The sequence below is a fragment of the Bubalus bubalis genome, chromosome 2, assembly GCF_019923935.1.
Source record: "Bubalus bubalis isolate 160015118507 breed Murrah chromosome 2, NDDB_SH_1, whole genome shotgun sequence".
Classification (NCBI taxonomy): domain Eukaryota; kingdom Metazoa; phylum Chordata; class Mammalia; order Artiodactyla; family Bovidae; genus Bubalus; species Bubalus bubalis.
The window spans coordinates 121,862,041-121,878,153 of NC_059158.1; the positions used below are offsets into that span (position 1 = coordinate 121,862,041).

The 16,113-nt window shown below is 43.3% G+C and overlaps 1 protein-coding gene across 2 annotated transcripts in view; it reads right to left on the bottom strand.

Moving 5' to 3' along the window:
- CCDC93 (coiled-coil domain containing 93) overlaps positions 1–16,113 on the bottom strand; it is a 106,861-nt gene that overhangs the window by 78,024 nt on the left and 12,724 nt on the right. For both annotated transcript variants that reach the window (XM_006066638.4, XM_006066639.4), the window contains exons 4-6: positions 14,775–14,886; positions 8,713–8,811; positions 7,879–7,935 (exon numbers count right to left, since the gene is read on the bottom strand). In XM_006066638.4, coding sequence (XP_006066700.4) covers positions 7,879–7,935; positions 8,713–8,811; positions 14,775–14,886 — 268 coding nt within the window. The remainder of the gene's footprint in view (positions 1–7,878; positions 7,936–8,712; positions 8,812–14,774; positions 14,887–16,113) is intronic.

The following is a 16,113-nucleotide window of genomic DNA, read 5'->3' on the forward strand; positions in this document are numbered from 1 at the left end:
CAGGTTCCCTTGTTTTCTTTCCTCCCCTTCTGGACTGTGGCCCCTGTGCCCAGGCCTCAGGATGGCTGCACACTGTGAGGGCCTCCCCACCCTGCAGGCAAACCTGTTAAAGCACTGCCTAAATAGAGCTTGTGGTGCTACTGACATCCTTCCCCTTGATGAGCCCCAAAGTCCCCTGCATCCCTTACAGCTGCAGTGTCCCTACCTTCACCCCACACTCTAGAATGCAGCTGGGCACACAGTGAATGCCTAGTTATTAATACTATTACTGAATGAACATATGGAGTCAGACAGACAGGGTTTAATCCTTGCCCCTTTGCTATCTCTCCAGTTTGGGGCAAATTACTTTAACCCCTGACATTTTCCACCTGTGAAACAGGTATATGGAGAGAGACATAAGAATTAGTCAATCTATCTGTTTAACATATCTGACACACATTAAGGGTTAAGATATACATACAAATGTGTTTTTGCTATTATTAATAAAATGTACTAATACGTATTTTTCCTTATGTTGCCATATGTACATTTTATGTCCTGGGCGGAAAGGCCGGCCTCATGGTGTTTCCTATGGAAGAGCACAGTGGAGTTTTAAATGACATAGTCTTTTAGGGGACCAATAAAAAGTCTTCTTTTTTAAAAAAATTCTCTCCCCTCTGGTCTCATATAAAATTCTAAACATTACCAAAAATGCTCAACAGTAAATAAACATATTTTGGGGGCTCTGGATAAAATTTCATAGCTGCTCTTTACTCAAGGTTGAGAGGGAGTAAAAGATCTCACTGCACAGGTCCCAGATACTTCATGAATATGGAAGGCTGACAGCTCAGAAAAGGAGGAAGTAAGCTGTAAAATAGCATATAAGGTGAGACACATGAGCAATTATGATGCTGAAGTGGAAGGGGTAAGAGGAGGACTGTCCTGGGTGGCAACAGTTTCATTTTTTTACATCCTTTGAAAATACCACCTCCCATCAAGCAGGCCTTCTACAAACCAGTCAGTTATTCTATAAAACGGGGATATGGCCAAGTCAAGAAAAGAATACATTTCAAAGGCGAAGCAGAAGTACTGCGAATAATCCCCAGGAGGAAGAAAAATGAGGCCAAGACAAAAAGAGCTCAGAAGTTAAAAGTTCACACAACAGCCTTTCTGCCAGGCAATCTGGCAAGAGGTCCTACAGACTGGGGCATAACCTCTGAACCAATTTCACTTCAAGGAAATGTAACCCAAGTAAATAATTAAAGATAAAAGAAAAAAAGTTAGCTATGGGGATGTCCTACATAATAGCCAAAAAAAAAAAACAACCCCCAAACTAAAGAACAAAACCCAAAAAAACAAACTAAGCTAGTTAAACTAGTACCATACAATGTGTAATGTTCAACCACTAAAAATGCTGTGGGGGCTTATTTACTGGTATGGAAATATAACCTTGACTACATTCTTGAGCAAAACAAGCACACAATAAAACAGAACATACAGTATCATGCTATTTTTTTTTGTAATCTCTAATTCTCTATATTAATATCCGTAACTCTTGTATTTCCTACTTTGAATATCAGTGGTTACCTGTGGCTGGTGGTATCACGGGTGATTTAGTCTTTGTACTCTTTCTCCATTTCCTAATTTTTCCTTATTATTACTATTGCACTAGTATATAAGAAAAACAACCTTTTGTAAAATTAAAAACCATGCACCAAAAAATACAGATGAGCCACACAACCAAGGGCAAAGGCAGAAAATTGGAACAGTCCTACAAAGATGGATAAAGACAAGAATAAGCTAAAAATTTTTGAAAAAATTAAAACATTTAATATTTATTTTCAAAAGGATATTATATCTAAGCAAGAGTAAAGTCTGCTTGTTGAGGCACAATGAAACATGTTAATAGATGGGAAAAAAGACAACACAACCAACAGTCTCCACTTGGCATCCATTCTCCAGCTAGACAAACGGTCTTCAGTGGGGCAGGCACAGTAGATGCCCTCTTAAGGGCAGTGCACCCAACCACTCTGCATGCATTTGACTCTCTGGGACCCTGATGATACTATCCCAAGGTCCTGAAATCAGTCAGGAACATTACTGCAGAGTTAGTGTCAGGGATATGTGAGAAATAAGACACCAGGTGAAGAGTGAGAAAACTAGAGAAGCACCAGCACCTGTTGTGTCTGAGGAGTCAGATGGAAAATCAAAACCTGGCTGCCTCTTCTCAGCTCTGCAACTGTGCAGGGATTTTACTAGCTTTTCTCAGTTTCAACTTCTTATAAAATGGAAAAATAACACATAAGTCCTTTAGTGTTGATAAGAACTAAATGAAATAATGCTTGTAAACCTAATTACATGCCAAGCACACAGGAGGCATTCAATCAGTACATGGTAGCTGCATTTGTATTTTATAAAAGGCTGGGTCTAGAAACCTGCCACCATATGTTAAACTGAATTTTAATCCTTAATTTAAATTTGGGACTCTACGGAATAGACTGGCCTGTAAGGGGCAGGTAAGAAACAGTGATGAGCCCTGTGGAGGGCAGAACTGGGGAGGAGAAGAAAACATCCTTTAGAACCTGACACTTCCAAGAACCACACCCTGGTAATGTAGGAAAGACTTCATTCCTTTTCCTTGCTGCCCTGGTGGCTCAGACAATGAAGAATCTGCCTGTAATGCGGGACACCTAGTTCCATCCCTGGGTTGGGAAGATTCCCCTGGAGAAAGGCATGGCAACCCACTCTAATATTCTTTTCTGGAGAATCCCATGGACAGAGGAGCCTGGCAGGCTACAGTCCATGGGATTGCAAAGAGGTGGACACGACTGAGCAACTTTCACACTTCACACTCATTTCTTTTACAAGGGGAGGGATTCTCTGTGAGGAGAGTGACTAGAAACAAAACCCAGCAAGCTGTTCTATGTCTTATAGGGATCACAAGAAGACAACAGGGATGCACACTTGACTCTCTGACAAGTTCCTGGGACTCTCACTCCAAGGCTGCAAGGAAGAGTGTGCAGAGCTGTGGGTGAGCAGGAAGGAAATTAATGGCAACAGGGTTCAGCTAAGAAACCTAAGAAGGCAGCATCTGGAAATAAGAAGTACTTTCAGTAGATAAAGAAGAATATAAATAAACAAAACCCAAAGGCCACCTCTGGCCATCTATAAAAATTCTTTATCATTACAACAGTAATGTAACACCAGATGGTCAATACAGAAAGCAGACTGATTATATTCCTTGCAGTCAAAGATGGAGAAGCTCTATACAGTCAGCAAAAACAAGCTCAGGAGCTGACTGAGGCTCAGATCATGAACTCCTTATTGCCAAATTCAGACTTAAATTGAAGTAAGGAAAACCACTAGACCATTCAGGTATGACCTAAACCAAATCCCTTACGATTATACACTGGACGTGACAAATAAATTCAAGGGATTAGATCTGATAGACAGAGTGCCTGAAGAACTATGGACAGAGGTTCATGACATTGTACAGGAGGCCGGGATCAAGAAAAAGAAACTCAAAAAAACAAAATGGTTCTCTGAGGAGGCCTTGCAAATAGCTTTGAAAAGAAGAGAAGCGAAAAGCAAAGGAGAAAAGGAAAGATAAATGCATTTGAATGAAGAGTTCCAAAGAATAGCAAGGAAAGATAAGAAAGCCTTCCGAAGTTAATGGGAACGACTGGAGATCTCTTCAAGAAAATTACAGATACCAGGGGACCATCTCATGAAAAGCTGGGCACAATAAAGGACAGAAATGGTATGGACCTAACAGAAGCTAAAGATATTAAGAAGAGGTGGCAAGAATACACAGAAGAACTACACAAAAAAGATCTTCACGACCCAGATAACCATGATGGTGTGATCACTCACCTACAGCCAGATATCTTGGAATGTGAAGTCAAGTGGGTCTTAGGAAGCATCACTATGAACAAAGCTAGTGGAGGTGACAGAATTCCAGTTGAGCTATTTCAAATCCTAAAAGATGATGCTGTTAAGGTGCTGCACTCAATATGCCAGCAAATTTGGAAAACAGCAGTGGCCACAGGACAGGAACCGGTCAGTTTTCATTCCAATCCCAAAGAAAGGCAATGCCAAAGAATGCTCAAACTACTGCATAATTGCACTCATCTCACACACTAGCAAAGTAATGCTCAAAATTCTCCAAGCTAGGCTTCAATAGTACATGAATCGAGAACTTGAAAATGTTCAAGCTGGATTTAGAAAAGGCAGAGGATCCTGAGATCAAATTGCCAACATCTGTTGGATCATTGAAAAAGCAAGAGAGTTCCAGAAAAACATCTACTTCTGCTTTATTGACTACACCAAAGTCTTTGACTGTGTGGATCACAACAAACTGTGGAAAATTCTGAAAGAGATGGGAATACCAGACCACCTTACCTGCCTCCTGAGAAATCTGTATGCAGGTGAAGAAGCAACAGGTAGAACTGGACAATGAATAACTGACTGGTTCCAAATCGGGAAAGGAGTATGTCAAGGCTGTATATTATCACTCTGCTTATTTAACTTATATGCAGAGTACATCACGAGAAATGCTGAACTGGATGAAGCACAAGCTGGAATCAAGATTGCCGAGAGAAATATCCATAACCTCAGATATGCAGATGACACCAACCTTATGGCAGAAAGAGAAGAACTAAAGAGCCTCTTGATGAAAGTGAAAGAGGTGAGTGAAAAAGTTGGCTTAAAACTCAACATTCAGAAAACTAAGATCATGACATCTGGTCCCATCACTTCATGGGAAATAGACGGGAAAACAGTAGAAACAGTGACAGACTTTATTTTGGGGGGCTCCAAAATCATTGCAGATGGTGACTGCAGCCATGAAATTAAAAGACACTTGCTCCTTGGAAGAAAAGCTATGACCAACCTAGACAGCATATTAAAAAGCAGAGACATTACCTTGCAAACAAAGGTCCACCTAGTCAAAGCTATGGTTTTTCCAAGTCATGTACAGATGTGAGAGTTGAGCACCTAAGAATTGGTGCTTCTGAACTGTGGTGCTGGAGAAGACTCTTGAGAGTCCCTTGGACAGCAAGGAGATCCAACCAGTCCATCCTAAAGGAAATCACTCCTGAATATTCTTTGAAGAACTGATGCTGAAGCTCCAATACTTTGGCCACCTGATGTGAAGGACTCATTTGAAAAGACCCTGATGGTGGGAAAGACTGAAGGCAGGAGGAGAAGGGGATGACAGAGGATGAGATGGTTGCATGGCATCACTGACTCAATGGACATGAGTTTGAGTAAGCTCCAGGAGTTGGTGATGGACAGAGAAGCCTGGCATGCTGCAGTCCACGGAGTCGCAAAGAGTTGGACATGACTGAGAGACTGAACTGAACTGAACAACAGTAAACGTACTGGCAGTCAACTGAGGGGTAAGTTCACACATTTAAAAAAGGCAATAAACTAAGCAATTTGAACTATTAATCAAAGAAGACCTCCAATTTTTTCTCCATTTTCCTGTGCTGCTGCTGCTAAGTCGCTTCAGTCATGTCCGACTCTGTGCGACCCCATAGACGGCAGCCCACCAGGCTCCGCCGTCCCTGGGATTCTCCAGGCAAGAACACTGGAGTGGGTTGCCATTTCCTTCTCCAATGCATGAAAGTGAAAAGTGAAAGTGAAGTCGCTCAGTCGTGTCCGACTCTTCGCGACCCCATGGACTACAGCCTACCAGGCTCCTCTGTCCATGGGATTTTTCAGGCAAGTATCTTGATATTATTTTCTAAAGAGCTGCAGACAGCATTTTATCTAGCATTTTATTGCATCCTGGCTCCGTCATCACCAATGTGACCTTGGGCAACCTACATAACCAATCTGTGCCTGAGTTTCCTCAACTGTCAAAAACAAATACAGTTACTTCATAGGGTTGTTGTGAGGACTAGATAAGTTACATACAAATGCTCAGAACAACGTTTGGACATGACATATTTGTCATTATCTCAAATTCCTTTAAGAATTTAAGTCACGTTGCTAAGCAGAAGACAATTTTCTTTAAAAACTCCATTAGAAATGAAAAGAGGAAATAATATGTCTCTAGAGGACTGAAATATTTAATAGGTAAAGGGACATTAGGCCCAGTTTCATTGATTGGATAATCAATAGCTACACTGGCCTTTTTATTCTTGGTGACACAGTCAGAAAATGTAATGTTTCTCACTCTCTCTTCAGGGCTCCAAGTGAGATTTACATGTGAAGATATTCAATAAACAGTAACTATTTTGTTTTTTTAACTTTTGGGTTTCCCTGATGGCTCAGTGGCAAAGAATCTGCTTGCAAATGCAGGAGATGTGGATTTGATCCCTGAGTCAGGAAGATCCCCTGGAGAAAGAAACGGCAACCCATGCCAGTATTCTTGTCTGGAAAATTTGATGGACAGAGGAGCCTGGTGGGCTACAATCCATGGGGTTGCAAAGAGTCAGACACAACTTAGCAACTAAACAACAAATTTTTCACTTTACTGTTTTTGAGAAGGTGATAAGAGATTTAGTATAAAATTCAAATAGGACAGAGTTTATGGGGAAAAGAGAATTTCCCTTCCTCTCCTGCTCCTGGCTCCCCAGCTTCCTGTATTTGAGGTAACACTGTCACCTCATTCTCAGTTCTTTCCAGAAATGAGGCATCACTTAAAACAAGGGAAAGCAATAGCAGACCCAACCAACTGGTTATTATTTGTCATGAAAATGCGACCAGGAGAAATCTTTAACAGAATATAATGCTCTACTGGTGAGAAGGGAAAAAACTATAAATTTATATTCAAAGCATAATTCTAATTCACTACAAACATATACATTAAAAACACAGAAGAAGTATGTCCAAAAGTGGCTGTTTCTGTATTGTTAGATTAAGGTTGACCTTTTTTCCTCTGATTGATCAACTTTTTCAAAGAAAACTTTAAAGATGTTCTAAACTGAACATCTATTTCACAACCAGGAAAAAAAAAATTACTGTTCTATCATATATTCTTAACACTTAATACTGCCACCAAATCTGAAAACCCCGTCCAGCTTCAGAATATAACTTAAAGGTTTTCCATACCTCACATTTCCCAAATGGAATTGTGGGAAGATACAAATTATAACCATAAGCTGACAAGACTTTTAAATGAGCATTTCCTGTCTTTCATCATCAAGCTATTGTTACTCTTTTCAGAGTAATTGCCTGGGGAGATCGCACATTTATTCTTAAAGAAAAAAAAAGGCAAAGTAACTCAATAAATTATTTTCTAAAGAAAGAGAACTTACACCTAGGCATTGAGGCTTCATTTACATGTAGGAAGGTTGGGGGGTGAGGAGTGGGTGGCGCTGACTAGGTTCTGCTGGGCTCTGGCCCTGAGTGTTTAGAGAAGGCCCAAAGCTCTCCTCTGGCCCTCGCGCTGGGTAACTGCGCATGTGGATACAGACCCTGTGGTTGAGGCTCACTGCACTTGGGACAAAGGTCATCTCGGAGTTTCCCACACAAAGCTCAGAAGCTGCCTTTCCAAAGCCACCAAGGCAGTGATAACCTCTGTATCACTTTTAGTTCATCATCTGTTCTCTGGAGCTCTGTGAAGTTTGAAGTTTATAGTCACCACTGGCACAAATGAGGAAGGGCTCAGAGTCTGGAAAATCGGAAGTAAGGAAAACAGGGCAGTGGTTGTGGCACGTTCTACCCTGAACACTGGTATTAGATACTGGGAACGCACAGCAGGCAGGGCCTCCCTCACACACGCACTTGAGGTCAGCTGCTGGGCAATCACCACAGACAGAAACCTCAGGGAGTGGTGGGGGTTGGGGGTGGGGGGTGGGGCAGAGGCTTCTGCGCTTTAAATCAAAGGGCTACTTGGAAGCTATGGCCCTATCATTTTCCCTGACAGGAGAACTTGGGCAGGGAACTCACAGAGAGGTCAACAACTGTCCTGATGGCCTTTTCTTTCCTCTTCATGAAGTCGTCATCCTGCAAGACAAGAATACACAGGGATGAAACAGATCCTGTGTAAAGACTGAGACTCAATTAGACTGCTCAGCAATCTGTCTTATAAACTGACTTCTCATCACAACTTTGTCTGAAAAAGTCTCAATTTTCTAACAAACTGGAATACACTGAGCATGAAAAAAGTGAGGGCCTCTGTCAAGGGCTCCAAAACAGATCCCTACAGCTGGTAAGAGAAAAGGGAACCACAGAGTGTCGAGGCGAAGACAAGTGTTCTCAGTTCAAATCCTCTGAGTTCTGAGACCTCAGCAAGTTACCTCACCTCTAAGCCTCAGCTTTTCCAGGGGCAGGAGGGACCATAAGGATGAAGAAGCAGAAGGCATGTAGTGCGCTGGGACTGGAATGTAGCAGGTATCTGACAGAAATCAGCAGTTATTGTTGCTGTGATTATTACTCAACTGCTACTACAGGTGTGTCATCCTAAGCAGATAGTCTCTTGAAACGCTTCATACAATTATACAGAAATATGCTCATGTTCTTGTAATTTAAAAAAAGGTCTGGATCAAGTACCAAAATTGAGAGAAAAGGACAGAATTATAGAGCTTGGCACTCAGTGCCCATTCAAAGAGGGCAATTCAAATGAACCAGGAGGTCCAGTTTTAGTGCTGACCAGGTGGGCACAGAGATGCCATACAGTTGGGCAGGAGCACAGGGGAGCCTGAGCTTACTCTGCTTCTTCCAGGAGGTCCCTAACTGTGCATTCAGGTTCTCAGCTGGACAAGAAAAGAGCAGAACACCGACCTCAGGCAGACTGTAGGTTTTCTGGAACTGGGATATGGAGTAGGAGCGGATGTAGTCACCCATCTCTTCTTTTGTTTCTATAGCTCGCTTCACCAGCCACTGGGGAAGAAAGTGCAGAAATGTGAGCTGATGGGGATGAAACAAGGTGAAGTAAAGACCAACTCAGAGATGGCACAGGTCCTGAACCTGAATCACAGAACATGAACTAACCAGGTGGCAAGCAACCATCAATACGCACTGCCTTGCAGGGAAAACAGCCGCCAGGTATCTGGATGCTGAGATCAGGGGGACTGGAGCTGACAGCCTCAGAGGAACCTTTGAGCCTTGCTCCAGGTGCCCAGGCCTCAGTTTCCTTCTCTGCTGAAGTGGAGGGCAGAGTATCATTTCCTTTCACCTCACAGAGCGACTGCGGGAGCAAATGAGACACAAGTACTAGATGGCTCTGTAAATACTGGAGCCAACGCAAACACAGCTGCTCCCCAAAGCTTCCTGTGTCTAATGGCAGACCTTAAAGGACTCTCTCCGTCTTGTGCTGCTTGTGCCACAGACCAGAGAAAGGAAAGAGAACCAGTGAAAATACCTAGCATAACCCTTGTCTGATAGGTGAAAAAATGCCTTGGATATTCAGATTTGAGACCACGTGTACCAAGGACAAGCCTCAGACCTCAGATGTAGCTTAGCACTCACAGCATTCATACAACACTGTAAGGTAATGGGCACTGACCGCGTTTTACAGAACTAGAAGCTCAGAGAGACGACATAAATCTGTCCAATGATCCATAGCCAGCAGTTGCTGGCCACAACCCAGAGGGTCCACCACCAGGACATAGCACGTCTGGGCTTCATGCAATGTTTCCCAGATCTACGGAGCTGACATATGTAAGGAGCCACTCCTCATGTCTGCTGACTTATAGCTCCAGGGAGCTGAAACATTTACCTGCACACACCCACACTCCACAACCTGGGGAAGGCCCAGGGACTCTGAGCGTGAGAATGCAAAGTATAAAGACAACCTTTACTTTTCCTCCTGACTCTGCACTCATTCCCATTATTACTGAAGACCTTTCTGGAGGTATGCCATGCTCTCTTCAGGGAGCTACATCTCAGGGGAAGTTTCTATACAGCTGTTGTGCTGCCTCAGAGGGCACAGCTGCACACAGCATAGGGCTCCTGCTCAGGAACGGCGGGCAACTCAAGTAGAGGACATGTCAGGAAGCAGTTGCCCACAAAAGCAGTTCAGTTCAGTCACTCAGTCATGTCTGACTTGGCAACCCCATGAACTGCAGCACACCAGACCTCTCTGTCCATCACCAACTCCTGGAGTTCAGTCAAACTCATGTCCATCAAGTCGGTGATGCCATCCAGACACCTCATCCTCTGTCGTCCCCTTCTCCTCCTGCCCTCAATCCCGCCCAGCATCAAAGTCTTTTCCAATGAGTCAGCTCTTCACATGAGGTAGCCAAAGTATTGGAGTTTCAGCTTTAGCGTCAGTCCTTCCAAAGAACACCCAGGGCTGATCTCCTTTAGAATGGACCGGTTGGATCTCCTTGCAGTCCAAGGGACTCTCAAGAGTCTTCTCCAACACCACACTTCAAAAGCATCAATTCTTCAGCCCTCAGCTTTCTTCACAGTCCAACTCTCACATCCATACATGAGCACTGGAAAAACCACAGCCTTAGACAGACCTTTGTTGGCAAAGTAATGTCTCTGCTTTTCAATATGCTATCTAGGTTGGTCATAACTTTCCTTCCAAGGAGTAAGCATCTTTAATTTCATGGCTGCAATCACCATGTGCAGTGATTTTGGAGCCCCAGGAAATAAAGTCTGACACTGTTTCTACTGTTTCCCCATCTATCTGCCATGAAGTGATGAGACCAGATGCCATGATCTTAGTTTTCTGAATGTTGAGCTTTAGGCCAACTTTTTCACTCTCCTCTTTCACTTTCATCAAGAGGCTTTTTAGTTCCTCTTCACTTTCTGCCATAAGGATGGCGTCATCTGCATATCTGAGGTTATTGATATTTCTCCCAGCAATCTTGATTCCAGCTTGTGTTTCTTCCAGTCCAGCGTTTCTCATGATGTACTCTGCATATAAGTTAAATAAGCAGGGTGACAATATACAGCCTTGAAGTACTCCTTTTCCTATTTGGAACCAGTCTGTTGTTCCATGTCCAGTTCTAACTGTTGCTTCCTGACCTGCATATAGGTTTCTCAAGAGGCAGGTCAGGTGGTCTGGTATTCCCATCTCTTTCAGAACTGTCCACAGTTTATTGTGATCCACAGTCAAAGGCTTTGGCATAGTCAATAAAGCAGAAACAGATGTTTTTCTAGAACTCTTGCTTTTTCCATGATCCAGCAGATGTTGGCAATTTGATCTCTGGTTCCTCTGCCTTTTCTAAAACCAGCTTAAACATCTGGAAGTTCACAGTTCACGTATTGCTGAAGCCTGGCTTGGAGAATTTTGAGCATTACTTTACTAGCATGTGAGATGAGTGCAACTGTGCAGTAGTTTGAGCATTCTTTGGCATTGCCTTTCTTTGGGATTGAAATGAAAACTGACCTTTTCCAGTCCTGTGGCCACTGCTGAGTTTTCCAAATTTGCTGGCATATTGAGTGCAGCACTTTTACAGCATCATCTTTCAGGATTTGAAAGAGCTCAACTGGAATTCCATCACCTCCACTAGCTTTGTTCGTAGTGATGCTTTCTAAGGCCCACTTGACTTCACATTCCAGGATGTCTGGCTCTAGGTGAGTGATCACACCATCATGATTATCTGGGTCGTGAAGATCTTTTTTGTACAGTTCTTCTGTGTATTCTTGCCACCTCTTCTTAATAACTTCTGCTTCTGTTAGGTCCATACGATTTCTGTCTTTATCGAGCCCATCTTTGCATGAAATGTTCCCTTGGTATCTCTAATTTTCTTGAAGAGATCTCTAGTCTTTCCCATTCTGTTGTTTTTCTCTATTTCTTTGCACTGATCGCCGAGGAAGGCTTTCTTATCTCTTCTTGCTATTCTTTGCAACTCTGCATTCAGATGCTTATATCTTTCCTTTTCTCCTTTGCTTTTCACGTCTCTTCTTTTCACAGCTATTTGTAAGGCCTCCCCAGACAGCCATTTTGCTTTTTTGCATTTCTTTTCCATGCGGATGGTCTTGATCCCTGTCTTCTGTACAATGTCACGAACCTCTGTCCATAGTTCATCAGGCAATCTATCTATCAGATCTAATTCCCTTAAATCTATTTGTCACTTCCACTGTATAATCATAAGGGATTTGATTTAGGTCATACCTGAATGGTCTAGTGGTTTTCCCTACTTAAAGCAGTGGCCAGAAGTAACTCTAGGAGTACTCTTTTGTTGCTAGTATCCTCCATCTGTTTCTATCACTCCACTCCACCCCAACCCCAGACAGTAACCTCAGGCACTGACTAAAATCCAGGGGTGCAGGGGCTGAGGATCAGATGACATTTGGGGCTACTCCAGCCTCTCACCCACACCCCAGCATGGACCCTGGATATCTCAGGAGGCTGACTCCTGCTTAACTCAATTTCACTCTGCTTTCCTTCCCACCTGGAGATCCACTTTCTGGCCTTTCATAGTTGTTGCCTTTTCAAATCTGCCTCTGTTAATTAGATCTACACTGAGTTATTACTTGGCTGGATCCTGGAGAACATGCTCTGATGAGGAGGGCAAAGCCCACTGAGTCACAGGATTCCCTTAGAAACACCATGGCTCTGTTTCGGAGTTCCCAACCTGAAGAGCTGAGGAGGGAGCCTCTAGGATAGCCAAGCTCTGCCGCAGGGCCCTAGCCTTCAAGAACAATATCTACACAGGATTCACATGCCTCATGTAGAAGAAAAATATGTGACCTGGTACTAAGTAGCTGGAAGCCATTTCCACTGTCCCGCTGCATTCAAACTCACCATAGCTGTGCTAAATGGCAAGAACTAGGGTGGTGGACCTCAGACCCACACAAGAAAGCTGTTCAGCGGGTCCCAGCGACTGGTCTACAATTGTTCTCTCACTTGTGTCCAACAAAATAGGAAACAAAACCACAGGCATGTGGTGAGTTTCTCACAGTGCTAAATGTATTCAGTTGGAAAGACTGTTCTTTATTCTCAGAGTGAGGGTTAAATGGCCTTTCAAGAAATGATAGAAAAAGCAAAATAATTGTTACTTTTAACAATGTCCTTGCCTGCCAAAATACAGGTGGCAACCACAGATCAACCTCCATTTTTGCTTTAAAATTTTGCAGGTCCACAAAATTAAGAAGGCTGGTAACCATTAGCTGAGGCTCTCACATCCAGACAGGAAACCCTCAGGCATTCCATTCAGAACACAGACCATCAGAGACTCAGGATACCCAAACCAACTGCAGAAAATCACCTTCATACTCTTCTCATATTTGGACTATCATTTTGGTCCTCCAAGTTCTAGCACAGGACTGAGTAAAGTCTAGTCACAAGAGATCCAGGTTGAGGTGGAAAAGGCAACAACTTCACAATATGATAGTGTTGGAGGTTTCTGTAAGAATTTCCACAGGGTCCCTACTTCCTATTTTCACAAAAGGATGGGGGTACCATCCTCTAACGGACATACACGTCAAATCCTGAGTTAAACTGTTAGCCTCAAATGTACAAATTTCATTTTTAATTTGAAGCCTAGTTCAGGGGAAGATTCACAGCAGCAGTAACTACCACAGAAACAACTACGTAACACTTAGAAAGCACTGACTGAAACACGCTAGCCCTTCAGCCATGTGCTTTACACATAGTAACTTATTCAACTTTTGTTCTATCAGGTAGCTGCTATTATTATCTTCCACTTAACAGGTAAGAAGTTAAGACATCTGCCCAAGATCAGACAGCTGGAAAGTGGCAGAGTCAGATTTGAACCCAGAAGGTCTCCAGAGTCCAGGCTCTTAACCGCTACACTACATAACCTTCACAGAATCAGTGAACTTCTCTAGCAGGGGCGGTGTGGCTTTCCTCTGGGTGGCTGCACGGTGGTGGAGGGGAAAAGTTCAGGCTTAAGAACAAGGAAAAATTTAGAGGAATCTGCCTCTCCACTCCCTAGTTCTCTGACCTTAAGCAAATTGATTATCCACTATGAGTCGCACTTTTCTCAGATGTAAGACTGGGATTACAACAGATGCTTCAAGGAACTCTATTAGGACCTGAGGCTAAGTGCTGTCCATATAACAGGCAACAGAGTGAGTCCTTTTACTCCTCCTCTCTCTGTGGTACCCGGAGGAAAGGCTGAGGCACAAAAATCACAGAATACAGGGACCTGTACAGCATGAGCCACTTCATTACGGGGCCTCAGAAAAAAGCTGGGCTAGAGATAAGTCTCATTAGAAATTCAGTCCTCAAATAAGGACTGAATGCCTACAAAGTGCCAGACATTCCATGAGGTGCCAGAGACACAGGACTGAGCAGGACAGCCCTGATACCTACCCATGAAAGACAGAGATAAATAACCAGACACTTTGATGCACATGGTCACAAATGTGGTAAGGAAGATCCCTGTGAAGGTAGGGACTATGCTGTGTAAGAGAATATAGCAAAAGAACCTGCTCTAGATCTAGGGGTCAAGGGAGCTTTCTTGAGGAGACCTGGAACTAAGAGCTGAAGGATGAAAGAAAGGAGAGAAGGGAAGAGCTTCCCAGGCTGAGAGAAAGGCCCACGACAGGAAAGAAGTATAGTATGTGGGAGGAAACTGGAAAGAAAGCCAGGGGGCTAGAACATAAAGAACAAAGAAAACAAAGAATAAATTGAGGCTGGAGAGACAGAAGGGAATCAGAGCATGGGGGCCTCCCAGAAGGGCAATGAAAAGCTACTTGTGGAAAACATTCAAAGATAGAACAGGTGACTGAGTGGAATGAAGGTAGACTGAATACTGGCAACTTCTGAGGACAACATTAGGGAGTGCAGTCATGTTCTGTGGCCACCAAATCCATGCCATGCCCATCAGATCCAGGATCTAGGCCGGACAGCCCGAAATCCAGATCCATTACAGGAATGCCGATGTTCAGAGGACAAGAAACCCCTCAGCCACTCTCACCTGGACAACAGGAAATATGTGAATAAAATCCATCCCCTGGATCTGGTGGGGCTCCAGCTGGTGTGGACATTTCATTCTTGGCAGGACGGAGACGATTTTTTCCGATAGAGCTCTGCTCGGAGGGAAACAACAAGCCAAGAGTGAGAACGCCTTAAGTGGCTCTTAAGATATCGCTACCCACTGGGCTGCATTCCAGAGGGATCCAGGGCTTCTCAACACCAGACCAGGACCACATGTCTCCTGGCTGACAGCAAAGTCAGAAAAATAAGAACAATTTAGACCTGTGTGCATGTAAGGCCACATAAGGAAAATTGCATTCACCCTTAATTCCAAGATCATGTTCATCCTACTTTTTATAAGAAAATATTTTGTTTCTTCATGATGTTATGGTGGTAGTTATTTTTTTTAAACATCCTTACACGGTAAAATAAAACATTATTAGTGCTGCATGTTCTACATTTCACTTTGTTGTCTTGCTTTTTCCAAAAGTCTGGAAACCACTAGGTTAAACTTTTTTTTTAAATGTTCTAAATATCATTCGTGTGTGGTTAGTTGCTCAGTTGTGTCTGACTCTTTCGTGACCCCATGGACTGCAGCCTACAAGGCTCCTCTGTCCATGGGATCCTCCAGATAAATGGGTTGCCATTCACTTTTCCAAGGGATCTTCCCAACCCAGGGGCTGAATTTGGGTCTCATGCATTGCAGACGGATTCTTTACTGTCTCAGCCACCAGGGAAGTTGAAAAATCATCCAGGCAACAAATTAATTACCAAACTTTGTGCCAGGTGCCCAGAATATTAAGACAAAACATGAGGTCTCAGGCTTGTGTGGAAAAAAAAAATTGAAGTTTCTATTCTGTTAAGAAATATTTTTGAAATAAGCAATAGCCTTTAATTTTGATACTCTAAAATTAATCCTAGATTTGGAGGAACCACTCTTTTTCCAGAGAAGAGGAGTTTTCAGCTTCTCACAAGGGACATGATCTCTCTCCTCCACCTTGCTTGGTCCTCCCTGAAGTGGCTGGAGGAGAGCAGAAGGCAGGCTCTCTGAAGTCCAGAGCATATCTGACTTCAGTCAGGAGGTGAGTACCCACCCCCACTGGATGCCTGGCTGAGCCCTGGCCCGGGTGGGACAGTTTTATGGCAGGAGTGAAAGAAGGACGTGTGTGCAAGTTCGTTTCACCACAGATTTAAATCTGTGATCAGCTGCTATTTGATCTCCGATTATCTGGTTTCTATTTCTTGTATCTTCGTCGGATCAGATTCAAGAGGAAAGAGAACAGAGGTTTTCAGTGGGCTTGCTAACCCACAAAGCCATGGTACATAGCCTAGGAACTCTG